We start from the raw sequence: 19120 nt of genomic DNA, 5'->3' as shown, positions 1-19120 counted from the left end.
ATGGGTGTTAAATGAGGCTAGGCTATAAGGGATGTGAGAGGATGGGTGTTCAATGAGGCTAGGCTAAAGGGGCTGTGAGAGGATGGGTGTTCAATGAGGCTAGGCTATAGGGGATGTGAGAGGATGGGTGTTCCATGAGGCTAGGCTATAGGGGATGTGATAGGATGGGTGTTAAATGAGGCTAGGCTATAGGGAATGTGAGAGGATGGGTGTTCAATGAGGCTAGGCTATAGGGGATGTGAGAGGATGGGTGTTCCATGAGGCTAGGCTATAGGGGATGTGATAGGATGGGTGTTAAATGAGGCTAGGCTATAGGGAATGTGAGAGGATGGGTGTTCAATGAGGCTAGGCTATAGGGGATGTGAGAGGATGGGTGTTCAATGAGGCTATAGGGAATGTGAGAGGATGGGTGTTCAATGAGGCTATAGGGAATGTGAGAGGATGGGTGTTCAATGAGGCTAGGCTATAGGGGATGTGAGAGGATGGGTGTTCAATGAGGCTATAGGGAATGTGAGAGGATGGGTGTTCAATGATCTAGGTTATAGGGGATGTGAGAGGATGGGTGTTCAATGATCTAGGCTATAGGGAATGTGAGAGGATGGGTGTTCAATGAGGCTATAGGGGATGTGAGAGGATGGGTGTTCAATGAGGCTATAGGGGATGTGAGAGGATGGGTGTTCAATGAGGCTATAGGGGATGTGAGAGGATGGGTGTTCAATGAGGCTATAGGGGATGTGAGATGATGGGTGTTCAATGAGGCTATAGGGGATGTGAGATGATGGGTGTTCAATGAGGCTAGGCTATAGGGAATGTAAGAAGATGGGTGTTCAATGAAGCTAGGCTATAGGGAATGTGAGAGGATGGGTGTTCAATGAGGCTATAGGGAATGTGAGAGGATGGGTGGTCAATGAGGCTAGGCTATAGGGGATGTGAGAGGATGGGTGTTCAATGATCTAGGCTATAAGGAATGTGAGAGGATGGGTGTTCAATGATCTAGGCTATAGGGGATGTGAGAGGATGGGTGTTCAATGATCTAGGCTATAGGGGATGTGAGAGGATGGGTGTTCAATGAGGCTATAGGGAATGTGAGAGGATGGGTGTTCAATGATCTAGGTTATAGGGGATGTGAGAGGATGGGTGTTCAATGATCTAGGCTATAGGGGATGTGAGAGGATGGTTGTTCAATGAGGCTATGGGGAATGTGAGAGGATGGATGTTCAATGAGGCTATAGGGAATGTGAGAGGATGGGTGTTAAATGAGGCTAGGCTATAAGGGATGTGAGAGGATGGGTGTTCAATGAGGCTAGGCTATAGGGGATGTGATAGGATGGGTGTTAAATGAGGCTAGGCTATAGGGAATGTGAGAGGATGGGTGTTCAATGAGGCTAGGCTATAGGGGATGTGAGAGGATGGGTGTTCAATGAGCTATAGGGAATGTGAGAGGATGGGTGTTCAATGAGGCTATAGGGAATGTGAGAGGATGGGTGTTCAATGAGGCTAGGCTATAGGGGATGTGAGAGGATGGGTGTTCAATGAGGCTATAGGGAATGTGAGAGGATGGGTGTTCAATGATCTAGGTTATAGGGGATGTGAGAGGATGGGTGTTCAATGATCTAGGCTATAGGGGATGTGAGAGGATGGGTGTTCCATGAGGCTAGGCTATAGGGGATGTGATAGGAGGGGTGTTAAATGAGGCTAGGCTATAGGGAATGTGAGAGGATGGGTGTTCAATGAGGCTATAGGGAATGTGAGAGGATGGGTGTTCAATGAGGATATAGGGAATGTGAGAGGATGGGTGTTCAATGATCTAGGTTATAGGGGATGTGAGAGGATGGGTGTTCAATGATCTAGGCTATAGGGGATGTGAGAGGATGGGTGTTCCATGAGGCTAGGCTATAGGGGATGTGATAGGAGGGGTGTTAAATGAGGCTAGGCTATAGGGAATGTGAGAGGATGGGTGTTCAATGAGGCTATAGGGAATGTGAGAGGATGGGTGTTCAATGAGGCTATAGGGAATGTGAGAGGATGGGTGTTCAATGAGGCTAGGCTATAGGGGATGTGAGAGGATGGGTGTTCAATGAGGCTCGGCTATAGGGGATGTGAGAGGATGGGTGTTCAATGAGGCTATAGGGGATGTGAGAGGATGAGTGTTCAATGAGGCTAGGATATAGGGGATGTGAGAGGATGGGTATGAAGGCTACAGGGGATGTGAGATGATGGGTGTTCAATGAGGCTATAGGGGATGTGAGAGGATGGGTGTTCAATGAGGCTAGGATATAGGGGATGTGAGAGGATGGGTGTTCAATGAGGCTACAGGGGATGTGAGATGATGGGTGTTCAATGAGGCTAGGCTATAGGGAATGTGAAAGGATGTGTTTTAAATTAGGCTAGGCTATAGGGAATGTGAGAGGATGGGTGTTCCATGAGGCTAGGCTATAGGGGATGTGATAGGATGGGTGTTAAATGAGGCTAGGCTATAGGGAATGTGAGAGGATGGGTGTTCAATGAGGCTAGGCTATAGGGGATGTGAGAGGATGGGTGTTCAATGAGGCTATAGGGAATGTGAGAGGATGGGTGTTCAATGAGGCTATAGGGAATGTGAGAGGATGGGTGTTCAATGAGGCTAGGCTATAGGGGATGTGAGAGGATGGGTGTTCAATGAGGCTATAGGGAATGTGAGAGGATGGGTGTTCAATGATCTAGGTTATAGGGGATGTGAGAGGATGGGTGTTCAATGATCTAGGCTATAGGGAATGTGAGAGGATGGGTGTTCAATGAGGCTATAGGGGATGTGAGAGGATGGGTGTTCAATGAGGCTATAGGGGATGTGAGAGGATGGGTGTTCAATGAGCTAGGCTATAGGGGATGTGAGAGGATGGGTGTTCAATGAGGCTATAGGGGATGTGAGATGATGGGTGTTCAATGAGGCTATAGGGGATGTGAGATGATGGGTGTTCAATGAGGCTAGGCTATAGGGAATGTAAGAAGATGGGTGTTCAATGAAGCTAGGCTATAGGGAATGTGAGAGGATGGGTGTTCAATGAGGCTATAGGGAATGTGAGAGGATGGGTGGTCAATGAGGCTAGGCTATAGGGGATGTGAGAGGATGGGTGTTCAATGATCTAGGCTATAAGGAATGTGAGAGGATGGGTGTTCAATGATCTAGGCTATAGGGGATGTGAGAGGATGGGTGTTCAATGATCTAGGCTATAGGGGATGTGAGAGGATGGGTGTTCAATGAGGCTATAGGGAATGTGAGAGGATGGGTGTTCAATGATCTAGGTTATAGGGGATGTGAGAGGATGGGTGTTCAATGATCTAGGCTATAGGGGATGTGAGAGGATGGTTGTTCAATGAGGCTATGGGGAATGTGAGAGGATGGATGTTCAATGAGGCTATAGGGAATGTGAGAGGATGGGTGTTAAATGAGGCTAGGCTATAAGGGATGTGAGAGGATGGGTGTTCAATGAGGCTAGGCTAAAGGGGCTGTGAGAGGATGGGTGTTCAATGAGCTTAAGGCTATAGGGGATGTGAGAGGATGGGTGTTCCATGAGGCTAGGCTATAGGGGATGTGATAGGATGGGTGTTAAATGAGGCTAGGCTATAGGGAATGTGAGAGGATGGGTGTTCAATGAGGCTAGGCTATAGGGGATGTGAGAGGATGGGTGTTCCATGAGGCTAGGCTATAGGGGATGTGATAGGATGGGTGTTAAATGAGGCTAGGCTATAGGGAATGTGAGAGGATGGGTGTTCAATGAGGCTAGGCTATAGGGGATGTGAGAGGATGGGTGTTCCATGAGGCTAGGCTATAGGGGATGTGATAGGATGGGTGTTAAATGAGGCTAGGCTATAGGGAATGTGAGAGGATGGGTGTTCAATGAGGCTAGGCTATAGGGGATGTGAGAGGATGGGTGTTCAATGAGGCTATAGGGAATGTGAGAGGATGGGTGTTCAATGAGGCTATAGGGAATGTGAGAGGACGGGTGTTCAATGAGGCTATAGGGAATGTGAGAGGATGGATGTTCAATGAGGCAAGGCTATAGGGAATGTGACAGGATGGGTGTTCAATGAGGCTAGGCTATAGGGAATGTGAGAGGATGGGTGTTCAATGAGGCTAGGCTATAGGGAATGTGAGAGGACGGGTGTTCAATGAGGCTATAGGGAATGTGAGAGGATGGGTGTTCAATGAGTCTAGGCTATAGGGGATGTGAGAGGATGGGTGTTCAATGAGGCTACAGGGAATGTGAGAGGATGGGTGTTCAATGAGGCAAGGCTATAGGGAATGTGAGAGGATGGGTGTTCAATGAGGCTAGGCTATAGGGAATGTGAGAGGATGGGTGTTCAATGAGGCTATAGGGAATGTGAGAGGATGGGTGTTCAATGAGTCTAGGCTATAGGGGATTTGAGAGGATGGGTGTTCAATGAGTCTAGGCCATAGGGGATGTGAGAGGATGGGTGTTCAATGAGGCTAGGCTATAGGGGATGTGAGAGGATGGGTGTTCAAGGAGGCTAGGCTATAGGGAATGTGAGAGGATGGGTATTCAATGAGGCTAGGCTATAGGGAATGTGAGAGGATGGGTGTTCAATGAGGCTAGGCTATAGGGAATGTGAGAGGATGGGTGTTCAATGAGGCTAGGCTATAGGGGATGTGAGAGGATGGGTGTTCAAGGAGGCTAGGCTATAGGGAATGTGAGAGGATGGGTATTCAATGAGGCTAGGCTATAGGGAATGTGAGAGGATGGGTGTTCAATGAGGCTAGGCTATAGGGAATGTGAGAGGATGGGTGTTCAATGAGGCTAGGCTATAGGGGATGTGAGAGGATGGGTGTTCAATGAGGCTAGGCTATAGGGAAAGTGAGAGGATGGGTGTTCAATGAGGGCAAATTATGGTACAGCTCCAGCACATAATGTGATGGAAGTATATTTTCAGAAATATAGGCCTATGTAGATATGCTCATGTACATTTTCTGGAACTAATCTACTCCAAAGATGCAGTCCGTGGATGGACTCGGCTGCACGTCCTCCAAGCCTGCGTCACCCACTATTTTCAGAGAATGTACAGAGCAACATAAAAATTGCTTACATATAGGCCTATACAACTACTACAACTATGACCACACTCAACCCACGCATATCGTTAAGGGACATTTCCTGGTATAGTGTAAATGGTAGCACTGCAGTTCATGGGGAGCCAACGAAGGAACATTGCTGATTAATTAATATTTACATTTGAGTCATTTAGGAGACGCTCTAATCCAGAGCGATTTACAGTAGTGAGGGCATAAATGTTTTTACTTTTTCGTACTGGTCACCCGTGGGAATTAAACCTCCAACTGGCGTTGCATGCGCCATGCTCCACCAACTGAGCCAAATGGGTGGCCACTAGTGTTTCCTAGCTCCAAATAGCCAGATATGGCTGAGATGTAATGATGTGACGATCTATTGAAGGCAGTGGTGATTGAGAGCCCACATGGAGACTGTCTGCCATGGTATTTATTGTACATTATCAACATTGATATTGTTTTAATCAATAGAAGCCTTAAGGAACTGGAACAGTTTAGAATCATTTAATTAAGCTATTGACTTTTACATTAGCTTTCAAGGGTTTTGTAATCTATTATGTATGTTGATAAATAAATGCAACAAAAATAGTAGAAAATGTTTTGTTTTTTTTACATACCAGTGGCTTAAACAAAAAAGAGATGAAGGGAATGAGAAAATGGAAAATATAAGTTGGGGATAGATTAATTGATTACAGATGGATAAGACAAAGATGATAACAGAATGACATATTAGGACAAAAAAGATGGAGACAGACATTAGAACATAGCTAAATAGAGGAAAGAATCTCACCCTACAGAAGAGCAAAGAAACTGTTTGCTGAGGAACCGCTCACTTTGAAGAAAAGTTTTTATAAGCCTACTCTTTCTTTCCACCACATTCCAACAGGCCAGTTAACATTTAGAATTAGTACTCCCAAAGCAAAACAATGAATACTTTTCCTACATTGAGATGTTTGTTCACACAGCCACAAAACCCTAAATGTTACTTTCACACCAGATGAATAAAACAGTCACACAGAGAGCGCTAGCTAGTAGCTACGTCAACTAGCTGGGGTTACACCTAAAGACCACTCTGCACACCAGGTTATCTCAAAACACAACCCACACCTGCTCTCCTCCTGCCTCTCCACTATGTACTTACAGTTGAGCCAGTGGACTGTCAGGGACCAAGGTACAGAAAACAAGTCCACTATAGCCCCTTTAACTGGGGAGAGAGAGCACTGTACATCATTGCTAGCAATGTGACTAGCAGTACTTTGACTTCCTTAGAGCAAAATGCCACGTTACAATTTGAAGTGCTGCATTATTTTGGTCTGCATTTTAGGCTGAATCAAGAAAATATTAGGATTTGAAAGGTTTTTGATAACCGCCAAGTGGAACAGGTTGCAATGACCACTAAGGAACACTAATTGTGTGTGGATACTAAGGGTGCGTTCGTAAATTAACTGTGGAGTGTCAGAGGGCGCTCTGGGCCATTTTTAAATTCAGAGCGCTGTCAAATTGTCAGTTCGTAAATTCAGAGCGTTTTGCTCTTGAAGCATTCAGAGCGCACAATGGACTCTGGCCGAGGAGTAGGGTTGATCCGAGCATTCTGACATCACAACAGCAGTCAAGCACCGAAGCTAATAAAGCGAACATTGGCTAGTTTGCTAGCTACTTTTAGACACAAATGAGAGAGAGATCACTCTGACCATTTTACTCGCCATAGCAGAACTGGTTAGACTGTTTTCATGTTATTAAGAGGGTTATTCATTGTAACTGTGTTACTGGCAACAATTTAATTATGTTTTTAGTCAATGTTTACTGGCACCTGTCCTAACAACTGTAAATGCATTAATTATTCTGTGCTCTGGCACTCTCAAACCAGAGAGCTCTGAACTTGAAGTAGATTGCCAGAGTGAATTTACGAACGCACCCTAATTCTGGTCTTAGACAATAAATCGGCAGCATCTCAGTAAGTCATTTTACTGAGGCCGTCATTGTAAATAAGAATTTGATCTTAACTGACTTGCCTAGTTAAATAAAGGTTAAATAAAAAAAAAAAATTGGTATGTGGGTATAAGTGATTTGGAGTGTGCTTTTACACATAGAAATGGACACATCCTTACCTGGAGTGTCTGAGAGTTCTAGGATGCTGAAAGGGACCAGAACAGTCAACAAAGACTCTCCTGTACCCAGGCCAAGGATGTCTTCAGATTGCTCTACTGGTACAGTAAGTAGCGAGGCGGGGAGCAGGGAAAGACAACACAGACACTAATGAACACTGCATAGATACAAAAAGCACGCAATGTCCATTTCCGTCTAATTACAAGTAGAGATGATTGAGCATGGATAGTGCAAGGCAAAGAGACAGTGTTTTCTTGGTAAGTTATTCAATGAAGACATCCCATTAAATGGCTAGCTAGGGATTTGAGCATACAGAGTTAATGAAAGCTTTCAGATATACATTTCTGCTGAGCTTAGCGTTCAGATGGCCACTGATGAGGTCACAGAGAGGACCATTCACTCAGCAGGAATATAGAAGCACATTTATCAACTTCTCTTCACTTCAGTTTTCTCCTCATTTCATGCACCTTGTTTGGAGAGTAGGGTAGCAGCAGAGTTCCCTTCCCTTATGTCCATAGAATGACATAGAACAGTGTATTATAGGATTTATATGGGTATGTCACTGTAGCTGTTGGTAATGGAGGATGGAGGATGTGATTGCTATAGGAAGAACAAAGGAGCTATGGGAATATCTGAGAGATATACAGTAGGGAGATATGAGTGATGTAGATAAGAAGGGTCTCACCAGCAGGTTGGGGGGCTGTTTCCCCAGGGGAGGATACCTCCAGGAGGCCAGGTATCAGGTCCTCTGTGGGGGCCGTCTCCACCTCTTCAGACACGTCTCATAGAGAAAAAGACAAAGTAACTTATAATGCAGCTTTATCTGGTTGGAAATACTATTACACCAGAGGATATATTAGAAATGAGGTATAAGAATGTACTTTTAGCTCCTATCTCTTTTATGAACACATAATTCCGCACACACACACGCGTGCGCACATAGCCTTACCTTCAGCCTGTATGTCAACCAAGTCTTTGTTAATCAGATGCTCCACACTGAGATTGGAGAAGGCATCATCACCAAAAGGGTTCCAGGCGGGCTGACTGGGGGAGCCGATGGCAGGGCCAGGGGCAGAGGCAGGGGAAGGGGCAAAGGCAGCAAAGTTGCCATCCTGGGCTGGTTCACACACACTCTGCTGAAGAGACTGGGTAGAATTGGGTGGAATTGTACCAACAGATCTGGAAAAACACACAAAGGCCGGAACAGGTCAACTTGTTGTTACACATTAAAAACTAAATATATTTAATTAGGGCTGATATTTCAGGGGATGATGTCGTTGCCGCATATCTTACATTAACTGGTTGAAGCCATCCTCTGCTGTGGCCTCTTGCAGTGGCTGGATGGAGTCACTTCCAGGTAGCCCACCGACTGCATTCTGGGTAAAGTCACTCGGGGTGCGCTCTGCAGCCTTTGGAGAGTGGGGCGGAGTCTTGGACAGAGCAGGAAGAGAAGTCTGGAGGGACGGAGAGAGAGAGGAAGAAATAAAAATATCATATAAACAATACAAATAGGGGGAAGAAAAGGAAACTAATTTTAAAGAACTAAACCCAATAACACACACTAATGAATAACTGTCAATGCCAAATACATACAACACAAAAGAAAATGAGGCAAACAAAGTCAAACAATTACAATTAAAGTGAAAAATGGACAGACAAAGGGGGGAAAAAAAGTCTATCACACCGAAATGAGGATAATTCAAACGTTCACAATGGATTTCGTTTTTAAGGTACTGCGAGAACAACACTCAAACAAACAAAACCGAAAAGACAGCAAAACGATGAAGGCTGATGGCATTGCCATGACGATGGATGGCTGGGTGGAACAATGGATGGCCTGATGTTACTTTCAAGCAGGCTTTGAGAGTGTCTGACAGCTCAGGGAGCAGACTCGTTGCAGGCTGCAGGTATGTTACCGTCTCGGTCTCAGCTGTGTTCTGACTGGTTTTAGCAGGGATGGACTGGATCTGGACAGGTGGCTGCTGGGCTGCTTCTGGCTGGGCCACTGGTTGCTGGGCAACTGGTTGTAGAGGAACTGGTTGCTGCTGAGCTGTATGCTGCTGTGCAGCCGGAGGTTGGGCTGGAGTGGGCTGAGCGGTTGGCTGCTGCTGGGCCTGGCTCTGGCTGGCCTGCTTACGACGTGCTGGGGCTTTAGGTGGGGCTGGGCTGGACGGGGCCTGCTGGGGGGTGGGACTGGACAGCGCGGGAGGCACGGCCTGTTGTGGGGCGCTCAGGCCCTCTGTCTTGGCCTGCACTCCTCCCCCTGCTGCGGTGACTGCTGCCGCGATTGGCTGCTGCTGCAGCTGCCCTGGCTACCACACAAAGACGGACGACAGCACACAGCGTCAACAAACCATGACAACGAAGACAAAGCTGCTTTAAACACAGAGTGCCACTAAGAATGCATGTGGCTGTTATTGTGGGTTCAGAATGATACATATAATCCCGGAAAACTGCCTTCCCTACCTAAAATCTAAGGACCCATTACTCCATTGCTTGTGTTTTTGTTATAATAAGAGAGCAGACTGTAAAAACTGTAATCTCATGAAAATGTAATTGGGTTTAATTGTGTGGCAACGTCTTTCATCCATTTTCCTCCCTAATGCTCGCTTCTTCTCTGTTTGGTCAAGAGTTTCCTGCACTTTACTTATCTCCTTATCTAAGCTTGTTCCATTACACAGTCTATACAAGGGGCCACTGAACAATAACCCAACCCTGAGCAGCAACTCGTCTTACAGATGGTATTTTACAGCTGGTATAAGTGTATTTTATTCACTAAGCAACAAAATCCCCCCCCAAAATCTACATTTCTTTGAAATGCATTTTTCCAGATCCCTTAGTGTAAAGAGGAACATTTTCTTTAGAAACGTTTTTTTTCTCCAATTATATTAACCCATTTAAGTGTGTAAAAAACGCAGGGTTTTGTACTGTAATTGATTAGATTCATTAAAAACTTCCAGATCCTCAGAGCACTATGGGGGAAACTTACGTCATCCACCACCAACGTGTAAGCACCCACCTGCTGATGGCAGTTAATTTTGTGCCAGAAAGCTTACAACTATCACAATGTAGAGGGTGAATCATGCAAATTAGAAATCTTCCAACAATATCTGTGGTCGCTTCTCAGAGTAGGAGTGCTGATTTAAGATAACAATTAATAAGATTACGTCATGGACAGGGGGGGACCTGATCCTAGATCAGCACTCCTATTGTGAGACGCTGTATCCCTGAAAACAGTCAACATCCGCTTTCTGCCAACGCCGCTAAGGGTGGGATTGACCAGACACCAACCCTGCTAGCTTCAGAGACAAGCCAGCAGTGGGATGCAGGGTGGTATGGCTGTGGGCTTGGGTGGCTGCCTGAGTTTACCTGCTTCTGCTGAGCACCAGCTTGGGGCTTTCCACCCAGCTGAAGTGTGGCCTGACTAGGAGGGTTCTGTGATTGGCCGGTCACTGGCTGAGGCGGAGCTGTGGTCTGTGCCTTCTGTGATTGGAGGGCTGCCGCTTGCTGGGCAAGGTTTAAGTTCACTCCTGCAAGGAGTACAGAATCTGGTTACTATACAAGTCTTGAAACGATGAAAATATATTTCATGCTACATACATACATAAAATGTTGTCGTCACACATTACGTTAAAGGACATAAATATCTAGCACATCATCCCTGGCATTAAACAAACAACAATTTTATTTTTATAAAATGTATTTTAAAAAATCCATTTATGGTACACAGACAAGACACAACAGTTAGGACAAAAGAGAAAACACTAAACACCCCCCCCCCCCACAGGACCCTGTTTACTGAAGATATTATGGCAGTTCTCTTATTTTTTCAATAACAGTAGTCCACAGCTCAACATTTGTCTCTTTAGCACCATGCATACGGGACACAGAAAGTTCCATGTTAGCAATTTCTAAAGCACCCCCATTGATGCCATAGCAGAGAGTGAGGCTCTTGCAAACGTAACGCAACCATCTTTTTGGCTGCCATATACGCTTTCTGCAAACCGTAAGGTTCATGGAAGAATCGTCATTGAGAAGAAGTGTAATTGGTAAAACGGAACAATGACAGTTCATGTCCTATAGGATTTATAGGGTATTAGTTTAGCCTAAGGCCCATCTGCGTAATGCTGCTGCCATGGTAATGTGGTCTAATAGATACGGAAATGAATTGGCTGCTAAGTGTTTTGTTTGTTAACTGCATTAACTCCCTGTTGAGAAATACAGTAACATAATTAGACATGGCAGGTGTCACAAGCAGTGACAGTGGCTTGGCTCTGCTTGGTTAAATAATTGAGTAACAAGGTAATTCCCCATCAAAATGCAAACACAAGTACACAACTCTCCTGCGTCCTGTCTATCACTGGAGGAAAAGCAGCACAAAAACAGAGCAAAGTGGTGTCTAGAGCAGTCAGTCTGGTTAGAGGTGGGAAAAATCATCAGAGCACGACAACTCTCTGGCTAGACCTCATTAGATGAGAATGTTGAGACAGACTAAGCAGACCAGCCAAGTGTTCACTCCATTGGTTTCTAACGAGAGCCCTATAATTTTTGACTAAATATAACTTGGATCTAATTTGAGAAATAATTCAACCAAATTTGGCAGAATGTTCTGAGCAGGTGGAGCCTTAAGATACATTTATTTGATTTACTGAAACTACGGGGGAAAAAAACAACTGTTCCTGGTCAGTGCTGGTTCAACTCTATGTGAGCTAGCTAGATCCTCAGGGAAATGCCCACTTACACAGACATGTATTTATCATGGCTAGTACCCAATGTCCTACATCTTCATTTACTTCCATTTTGTCCAACTTAGCTACTGCCATTAGGGCAGAGCAGGGCTCCCCAACTGGCATTTTTATGTGGCCCCCCAAGTTTTCTGAGCAAAAACAAAAAGGGGGCGGGGATTTTCATTGTTGGACATAAGTGTAAAAACACCAGGAAATCAGCTCCAAGTTATTTTAATTTTGGAAATCTGTTCCCACGCATAATAGTGTTTTTTTACTAATAGAAACATCAACATGTGAAGATATTTATAAATATGTATGCATTAAAACACTGTATTATAGGTACATAGTTGTATAAGTAGTTCTGTCGTTTTTATTAGTTGTAGGCCTAGTAGTTGTATAGCTTTTTTATGCTGTTTATGTACGTTTTATTTTATTATTATTATTACTACACTGCTGTTTGTTGCTACTTGGCTACCTGCCAAACTATTCACGTTTTACTTTTAATAAACGTTTAATCAATCTCTGTGTTCAACAAATTTACCAACTTTTTAGTTTTGTCCTCACTCATCTTTTTTCGTTAAACTTTTTCACCCCGGACGTTTATCCCGAGACAGAAGAGTCATTTTCCTGTGCGTTTTAGCTGCCAACTTTACGTTATTTTCCGTTTTTCCATCGCAACTTTTTTTCCCTTATTCAACTTTTTCACTCCGGACGCTTTATCTGGACATGGCTCATCAACATCTTCAACAGCCGAAGCTAAGTAGTAACATTAACATGATGTCTTTTAATTGCAGTCGCTGTACTCATAATATACAGGAGAATTCTCGCCTTACGGCGAGAATAGCTGTGCTACAAGCCCAGCTTCAGACGCAATCGTTAGGCAAGAGTATTATCAGTGTAGGAAAGGAAGAAACAGCGTCTGTGCCACCAGTAAGTACAGACAGTAACGTTAGTATAACTCCCCCCGCACAGTCCCTGCAGCCGGACAACTTTCTCATGGCTTCTGGAGGGAAATACTGTTGGAATGCTCAACCGGTGTCGCTCATTCAGCCGACAGAAACCTTCAACCGGTTTTCCCCATTATGTAGCGAGTCGGAGTCTGAGTCTGAGTCTTCTCTAGTCTCTACTCCTCCCGTTACGGGGTCTGAGACGCCGAAGGCTCCCACCATTAGCTCTGACAAATTGAAAACCCTAGTCATTGGCGACTCCATTACCCGCAGTATTAGACTTAAAACGAATCACCCAGCGATCATACACTGTTTACCAGGGGGCAGGGCTACCGACGTTAAGGCTAATCTAAAGATGGTGCTGGCTAAAGCTAAAACTGGCGAGTGTAGAGAGTATAGAGATATTGTTATCCACGTCGGCACCAACGATGTTAGGATGAAACAGTCAGAGGTCACCAAGTGCAACATAGCTTCAGCGTGTAAATCAGCTAGAAAGATGTGTCGGCATCGAGTAATTGTCTCTGGCCCCCTCCCAGTTAGGGGAAGTGACGAGCTCTACAGCAGAGTCTCAGCACTTAATCGCTGGTTGAAAACTGTTTTCTGCCCCTCCCAAAAGATAACATTTGTGGATAATTGGCCCTCTTTCTGGGACTCACCCACAAACAGGATCAAGCCTGACCTGCTGAGGAGTGACGGACTCCATCCTAGCTGGAGGGGTGCTCTCCTCTTATCTACCAACATAGATAGGGCTCTAACTCCTTTAGCCCCACAGTGAAATAGGGTGCAGGCCAGGCAGCAGGCTGTTAGCCAACCTGCCAGCTTAGTGGAGTCTGCCAATAGCATAGTCAGTGTAGTCAGCTCAGCCATACCCATTGAGACTGTGTCTGTGCCTCGACCTAGGTTGGGCAAAACTAAACATGGTGGTGTCCACCCTAGCAATCTTATTAGGATAAAGACCTCCTCCATTCCTGCCATTATTGAAAGAGATCGTGATACCTCACATCTCAAAATAGGGTTACTTAATGTTAGATCCCTCACTTCAAAGGCAGTCATAGTCAATGAACTAATCACTGATCATAATCTTGATGTGATTGGCCTGACTGAAACATGGCTTAAGCCTGATGAATTTGCTGTGTTAAATGAGGCCTCACCTCCTGGTTACACTAGTGACCATATTCCCCGTGCATCCCGCAAAGGCGGAGGTGTTGCTAACATTTACGATAGCAAATTTCAATTTACAAAAAAAAAAATGACGTTTTCATCTTTCGAGCTTCTAGTCATGAAATCTATGCAGCCTACTCAATCACTTTTTATAGCTACTGTTTACAGGCCTCCTGGGCCATATACAGCGTTCCTCTCTGAGTTTCCTGAATTCCTATCAGACCTTGTAGTCATAGCAGATCATATTCTAATTTTTTGGTGATTTTAATATTCACATGGAGAAGTCCACAGACCCACTCCAAAAGTCCTTCGGAGCCATTATCGACTCAGTGGGTTTTGTCCAACATGTCTCTGGACCTACTCACTGCCACAGTCATACTCTGGACCTAGTTTTGTCCCATGGAATAAATGTTGTAGATCTTAATGTTTTTCCACAAAATCCTGGACTATCGGACCACCATTTTATTACGTTTGCAATCGCAACAAATAATCTGCTCAGACCCCAACCAAGGAGCATCAAAAGTCGTGCTATAAATTCTCAGACAACACAAAAATTCATTGATGCCCTTCCAGACCCCTTCTGCCTACCCAAGGACGTCAGAGGACAAAAATCAGTTAACCACTTAACTGAGGAACTAAATTTAACCTTGCACAATACCCTAGATGCAGTTGCACCCCTAAAAACGAAAAACATTTGTCATAAGAAACTAGCTCCCTGGTATACAGAAAATACCCGAGCTTTGAAGCAAGCTTCCAGGAAATTGGAACGGAAATGGCGCCACACCAAACTGGAAGTCTTCCGACTAGCTTGGAAAGACAGTACCGTGCAGTACCGAAGAGCCCTCACTGCTGCTCGATCATCCTACTTTTCCAAATTAATCGAGGAAAATAAGAACAATCCAAAATTTATTTTTGATACTGTTGCAAAGCTAACTAAAAAGCAGCATTCCCCAAGAGAGGATGGTTTTCACTTCAGCAGTGATAAATTCATGAACTTCTTTGAGGAAAAGATCATGACCATTAGAAAGCAAATTACGGACTCCTCTTTGAATCTGCGTATTCCTCCAGGGCTTAGCTGTCCTGGATCTGCACAGCTCTGCGAGGGCCTGGGATCGGGAGAGACACTTAAGTGTTTTAGTACTATATCTCTTGACACAATGATGAAAATAATCATGGCCTCTAAACCTTCAAGCTGCATACTGGATCCTATTCCTACTAAACTGCTGAAGGAGCTGCTTCCTGTGCTTGGCCCTCCTATGTTGAACATAATAAACAGCTCTCTATCCACCGGATGTGTACCAAACTCACTAAAAGTGGCAGTGATAAAGCCTCTCTTGAAAAAGCCAAACCTTGACCCGGAAAATATAAAAAACTATCGGCCAATATCGAATCTTCCATTCCTCTCAAAAATTTTAGAAAAAGCTGTTGCGCAGCAACTCACTGCCTTTCTGAAGACAAACAATGTATACGAAATGCTTCAGTCTGGTTTTAGACCCCATCATAGCACTGAGACTGCACTTGTGAAGGTGGTAAATGACCTTTTAATGGCGTCAGACCGAGGCTCTGCATCTGTCCTCGTGCTACTAGACCTTAGTGCTGCCTTTGACACCATCGATCACCACATTCTTTTGGAGAGACTGGAAACCCAAATTGGTCTACACGGACAAGTTCTGGCCTGGTTTAGATCCTACCTGTCGGAAAGATATCAGTTTGTCTCTGTGAATGGTCTGTCCTCCGACAAATCAACTGTACATTTCGGTGTTCCTCAAGGTTCCGTTTTAGGACCACTATTGTTTTCACTATATATTTTACCTCTTGGGGATGTTATTCGAAAACATAATGTTAACTTTCACTGCTATGCGGATGACACACAGCTGTACATTTCAATGAAGCATGGTGAAGCCCCAAAATTGCCCTCGCTAGAAGCCTGTGTTTCAGACATAAGGAAGTGGATGGCTGAAAACTTTTTACTTTTAAACTCGGACAAAACAGAGATGCTTGTTCTAGGTCCCAAGAAACAAAGAGATCTTCTGTTAAATCTGACAATTCATCTTGATGGTTGTAAAGTCGTCTCAAATAAAACTGTGAAGGACCTAGGCGTTACTCTTGACCCTGATCTCTCTTTTGACGAACATATCAAGACTGTTTCAAGGACAGCTTTTTTCCATCTACGTAACATTGCAAAAATCAGAAATTTTCTGTCCAAAAATGATGCAGAAAAATTAATCCATGCATTTGTTACTTCTAGATTAGACTACTGCAATGCTCTATTTTCCGGCTACCCGGATAAAGCACTAAATAAACTTCAGTTAGTGCTAAATACGGCTGCTAGAATCCTGACTAGAACCAAGAAATTTGATCATATTACTCCAGTGCTAGCTTCCCTACACTGGCTTCCTGTTAAGGCAAGGGCTGATTTCAAGGTTTTACTGTTAACCTATAAAGCGTTACATGGGCTTGCTCCTACCTATCTTTCCGAGTTGGTCCTGCCGTACATACCAATACGTACGCTACGGTCACAAGACGCAGGCCTCCTAATTGTCCCTAGAATTTCTAAGCAAACAGCGGGAGGCAGGGCTTTCTCCTATAGATCTCCATTTTTATGGAACAGTCTGCCTACCCATGTGAGAGACGCAGACTCGGTCTCAACCTTTAAGTCTTTACTGAAGACTTATCTCTTCAGTAGGTCATATGATTGAGTGTAGTCTGGCCCAGGAGTGTGAAGGTGAACGGAAAGGCTGGAGCAACGAACAGCCCTTGCTGTCTCTGCCAGGCCGGTTCCCCTCTCCACTGGGGTTCTCTGCCTCTAACCCTGTTGCAGGGGCTGAGTCACTGGCCTGCTGGTGCTCTTTCATGCCGTCCCTGGGAGGGGTGCGTCACTTGAGTGGGTTGAGTTACTGACGTGATCTTCCTGTCTGGGTTGGCGCCCCCCCCCCCCCCCTTGGTTTGTGCTGTGGTGGAGACCTCTGTGGGCTATACTCGGCCTTGTCTCAGGATTGTAAGTTGGTGGTTGGGGATATCCCTCTAGTGGTGCGGGGGCTGTGCTTTGGCGGAGTGGGTGGGGTTATATCCTTCCTGTTTGGCCCTGTCCGGGGGTTTCTTCGGATGGGGCCACAGTGTCTCCGGACCGCTCCTGTCTCAGCCTCCAGTATTTATGCTGCAGTAGTTTATGTGTCGGGGGGCTGGGGTTAGTTGGTTATACCTGGAGTACTTCTCCTGTCTTATCCAGTGTCCTGTGTGAATTTAAGTATGCTCTCTCTAATTCTCTCGTTCTCTCTTTCTCTCTGAGAACCTGAGCCCTAGGACCATACGTCAGGACTACCGGGCATGATGACACCCTGCTGCCCCCAGTCCGCCTGGCCTTGCTGCTATTCCAGTTTCAACTGTTCTGCCTGCGGCTACGAAACCCCTACCTGTCCCAGACCTGCTGTTTTCAACTCTAAATGATCGGCTATGAAAAGCCAACTGAGAGACCTGAGCCCTAGGACCATACGTCGGGACTACCGGCCGTGGTGACTCCTTGCTATCCCCAGTCCGCCTGGCCTTGCTGCTATTCCAGTTTAAACTGTTCTGCCTGCGGTTATGGAACCCCTACCTGTCCCAGACCTGCTGTTTTAAACTCTAATGATCGGCTATGAAAAGCCAACTGAGATTTATTCCTGATTATTATTTGACCATGCTTGTCACTTATGAACATTTTTGAACATCTTGGCATGGTTCTGTTATAATCTCCACCCGGCACAGCCAGAAGAGGACTGGCCACCCCTCATAGCCTGGTTCCTCTCTAGGTTTCTTCCTAGGTTTTGCCTTTCTAGGGAGTTTTTCCTAGCCACCGTGCTTCTACACCTGCATTACTAGCTGTTTGGGGTTTTAGGCTGGGTTTCTGTACAGCACTTCGAGATATTAGCTGATGTAAGAAGGGCTATATAAAATAAAATTGAAATTGATTGATAGCTGCCATATTATTCTTGTTACTGAGTATTGTTTTTATTTTTATTTTTTGGTGCATCTAAAGAGATTTCATCCTGCAAAATGTCAAATAAATAGAGATACACGTGATCGTATGCAAATGTAAGCAAGGTTTTAAATTATTATGTTTTAGTCAAATATTATATCTGTTTGGGCTTCTTGCGGTCATTTTGCACTCTACAAATTATTAGTAAGTAAGTTCCGGCGCGGGGTAGAGAATCTACCTCAGTCGCTTCTGTGTATCTACTGAGTAGCTAACATGCCTCCAAATAAAACCAATGTTAGCCTAATTGCAGTACAACGGCAGAGTGGCCGAGTGAGGGTGGGTACATACCTAGAGGAAGGGCAGGGAGGTTGGCCCGTTTGCGAGGGGTGAGGGCAGCCGGTTGGATGGGAAGGATGCCAGCGCTGGGCTGGGCATGGCCAGCTTTGGGCCTCTGCCGGGGTGTGATGGAGGTCTCAGTGGTGGGGACGGGGTCTGTCAACCTGGGGGTCAAAGGTGAGAGTTGGTGATCAACTTGTCAATGGTACGAAATTACCTTATGAATGATGTCAAAACAGAATAGAGAACACACAACTGACAAAAAATAAGGATACTAGCTGCAATACTGGTGTGTATAACAACAACAACCAGAAGATTACTCAGGCAGCCCCCCTGTATGACAAACACCAGCACACAGACTTACCTGGCCTTACTCTGGGTCTGGCTCTGGCTCTTCTTCGCTGCAGCTGCCTCGCTGGCTTTGATTGGCTCAGGGAGTTGAGCAGGAATTTGAGAGTTCTATATGGGGGTAGATTAGAGACAAAAGTATTGTAAATGTATATTTGGGAAGCACATTCAGTAGCTTCAGGGCATGGACTGAATAGAACATTGGTAGGTCTGGCTCAGAGCCTGTTAGAGGACCAATCCACAGCTGTTCCCAGAGCAGAGAGAGACTGAGACATACAGACTAGAAAAGGTCACCCCACTACAGAGACTGACCCACACAGACTGACCACAGAGCAGAGAGAGACTGACCTTCACATTCTGAACAGGGCAGTCCCGACGAGCCAGTTTAAAAGCAAAGTAGGACACCTGGTAGATGTCAGGCCTTTTGTCAGGGTCGGGCTCCAGCATGTACCCTGACAAACACCAACAGAGTGAGAAG

At 45.2% G+C, this 19120-nt stretch overlaps 1 protein-coding gene across 1 annotated transcript in view; it reads right to left on the bottom strand.

Moving 5' to 3' along the window:
- LOC311128300 (AP2-associated protein kinase 1-like) overlaps nt 1-19120 on the bottom strand; it is a 43184-nt gene that overhangs the window by 11238 nt on the left and 12826 nt on the right. The window contains exons 8-16 of the mRNA XM_084160390.1: nt 18991-19094; nt 18659-18753; nt 18307-18458; nt 10538-10698; nt 9085-9480; nt 8462-8622; nt 8118-8347; nt 7854-7949; nt 7171-7266 (exon numbers count right to left, since the gene is read on the bottom strand). Coding sequence (XP_084016516.1) covers nt 7171-7266; nt 7854-7949; nt 8118-8347; nt 8462-8622; nt 9085-9480; nt 10538-10698; nt 18307-18458; nt 18659-18753; nt 18991-19094 — 1491 coding nt within the window. The remainder of the gene's footprint in view (nt 1-7170; nt 7267-7853; nt 7950-8117; nt 8348-8461; nt 8623-9084; nt 9481-10537; nt 10699-18306; nt 18459-18658; nt 18754-18990; nt 19095-19120) is intronic.

This window comes from Coregonus lavaretus (assembly GCF_964263955.1).
Source record: "Coregonus lavaretus genome assembly, chromosome: 4".
In the NCBI taxonomy this organism is placed as follows: domain Eukaryota; kingdom Metazoa; phylum Chordata; class Actinopteri; order Salmoniformes; family Salmonidae; genus Coregonus; species Coregonus lavaretus.
This window is presented reverse-complemented; position numbering and strand designations above follow the sequence as displayed.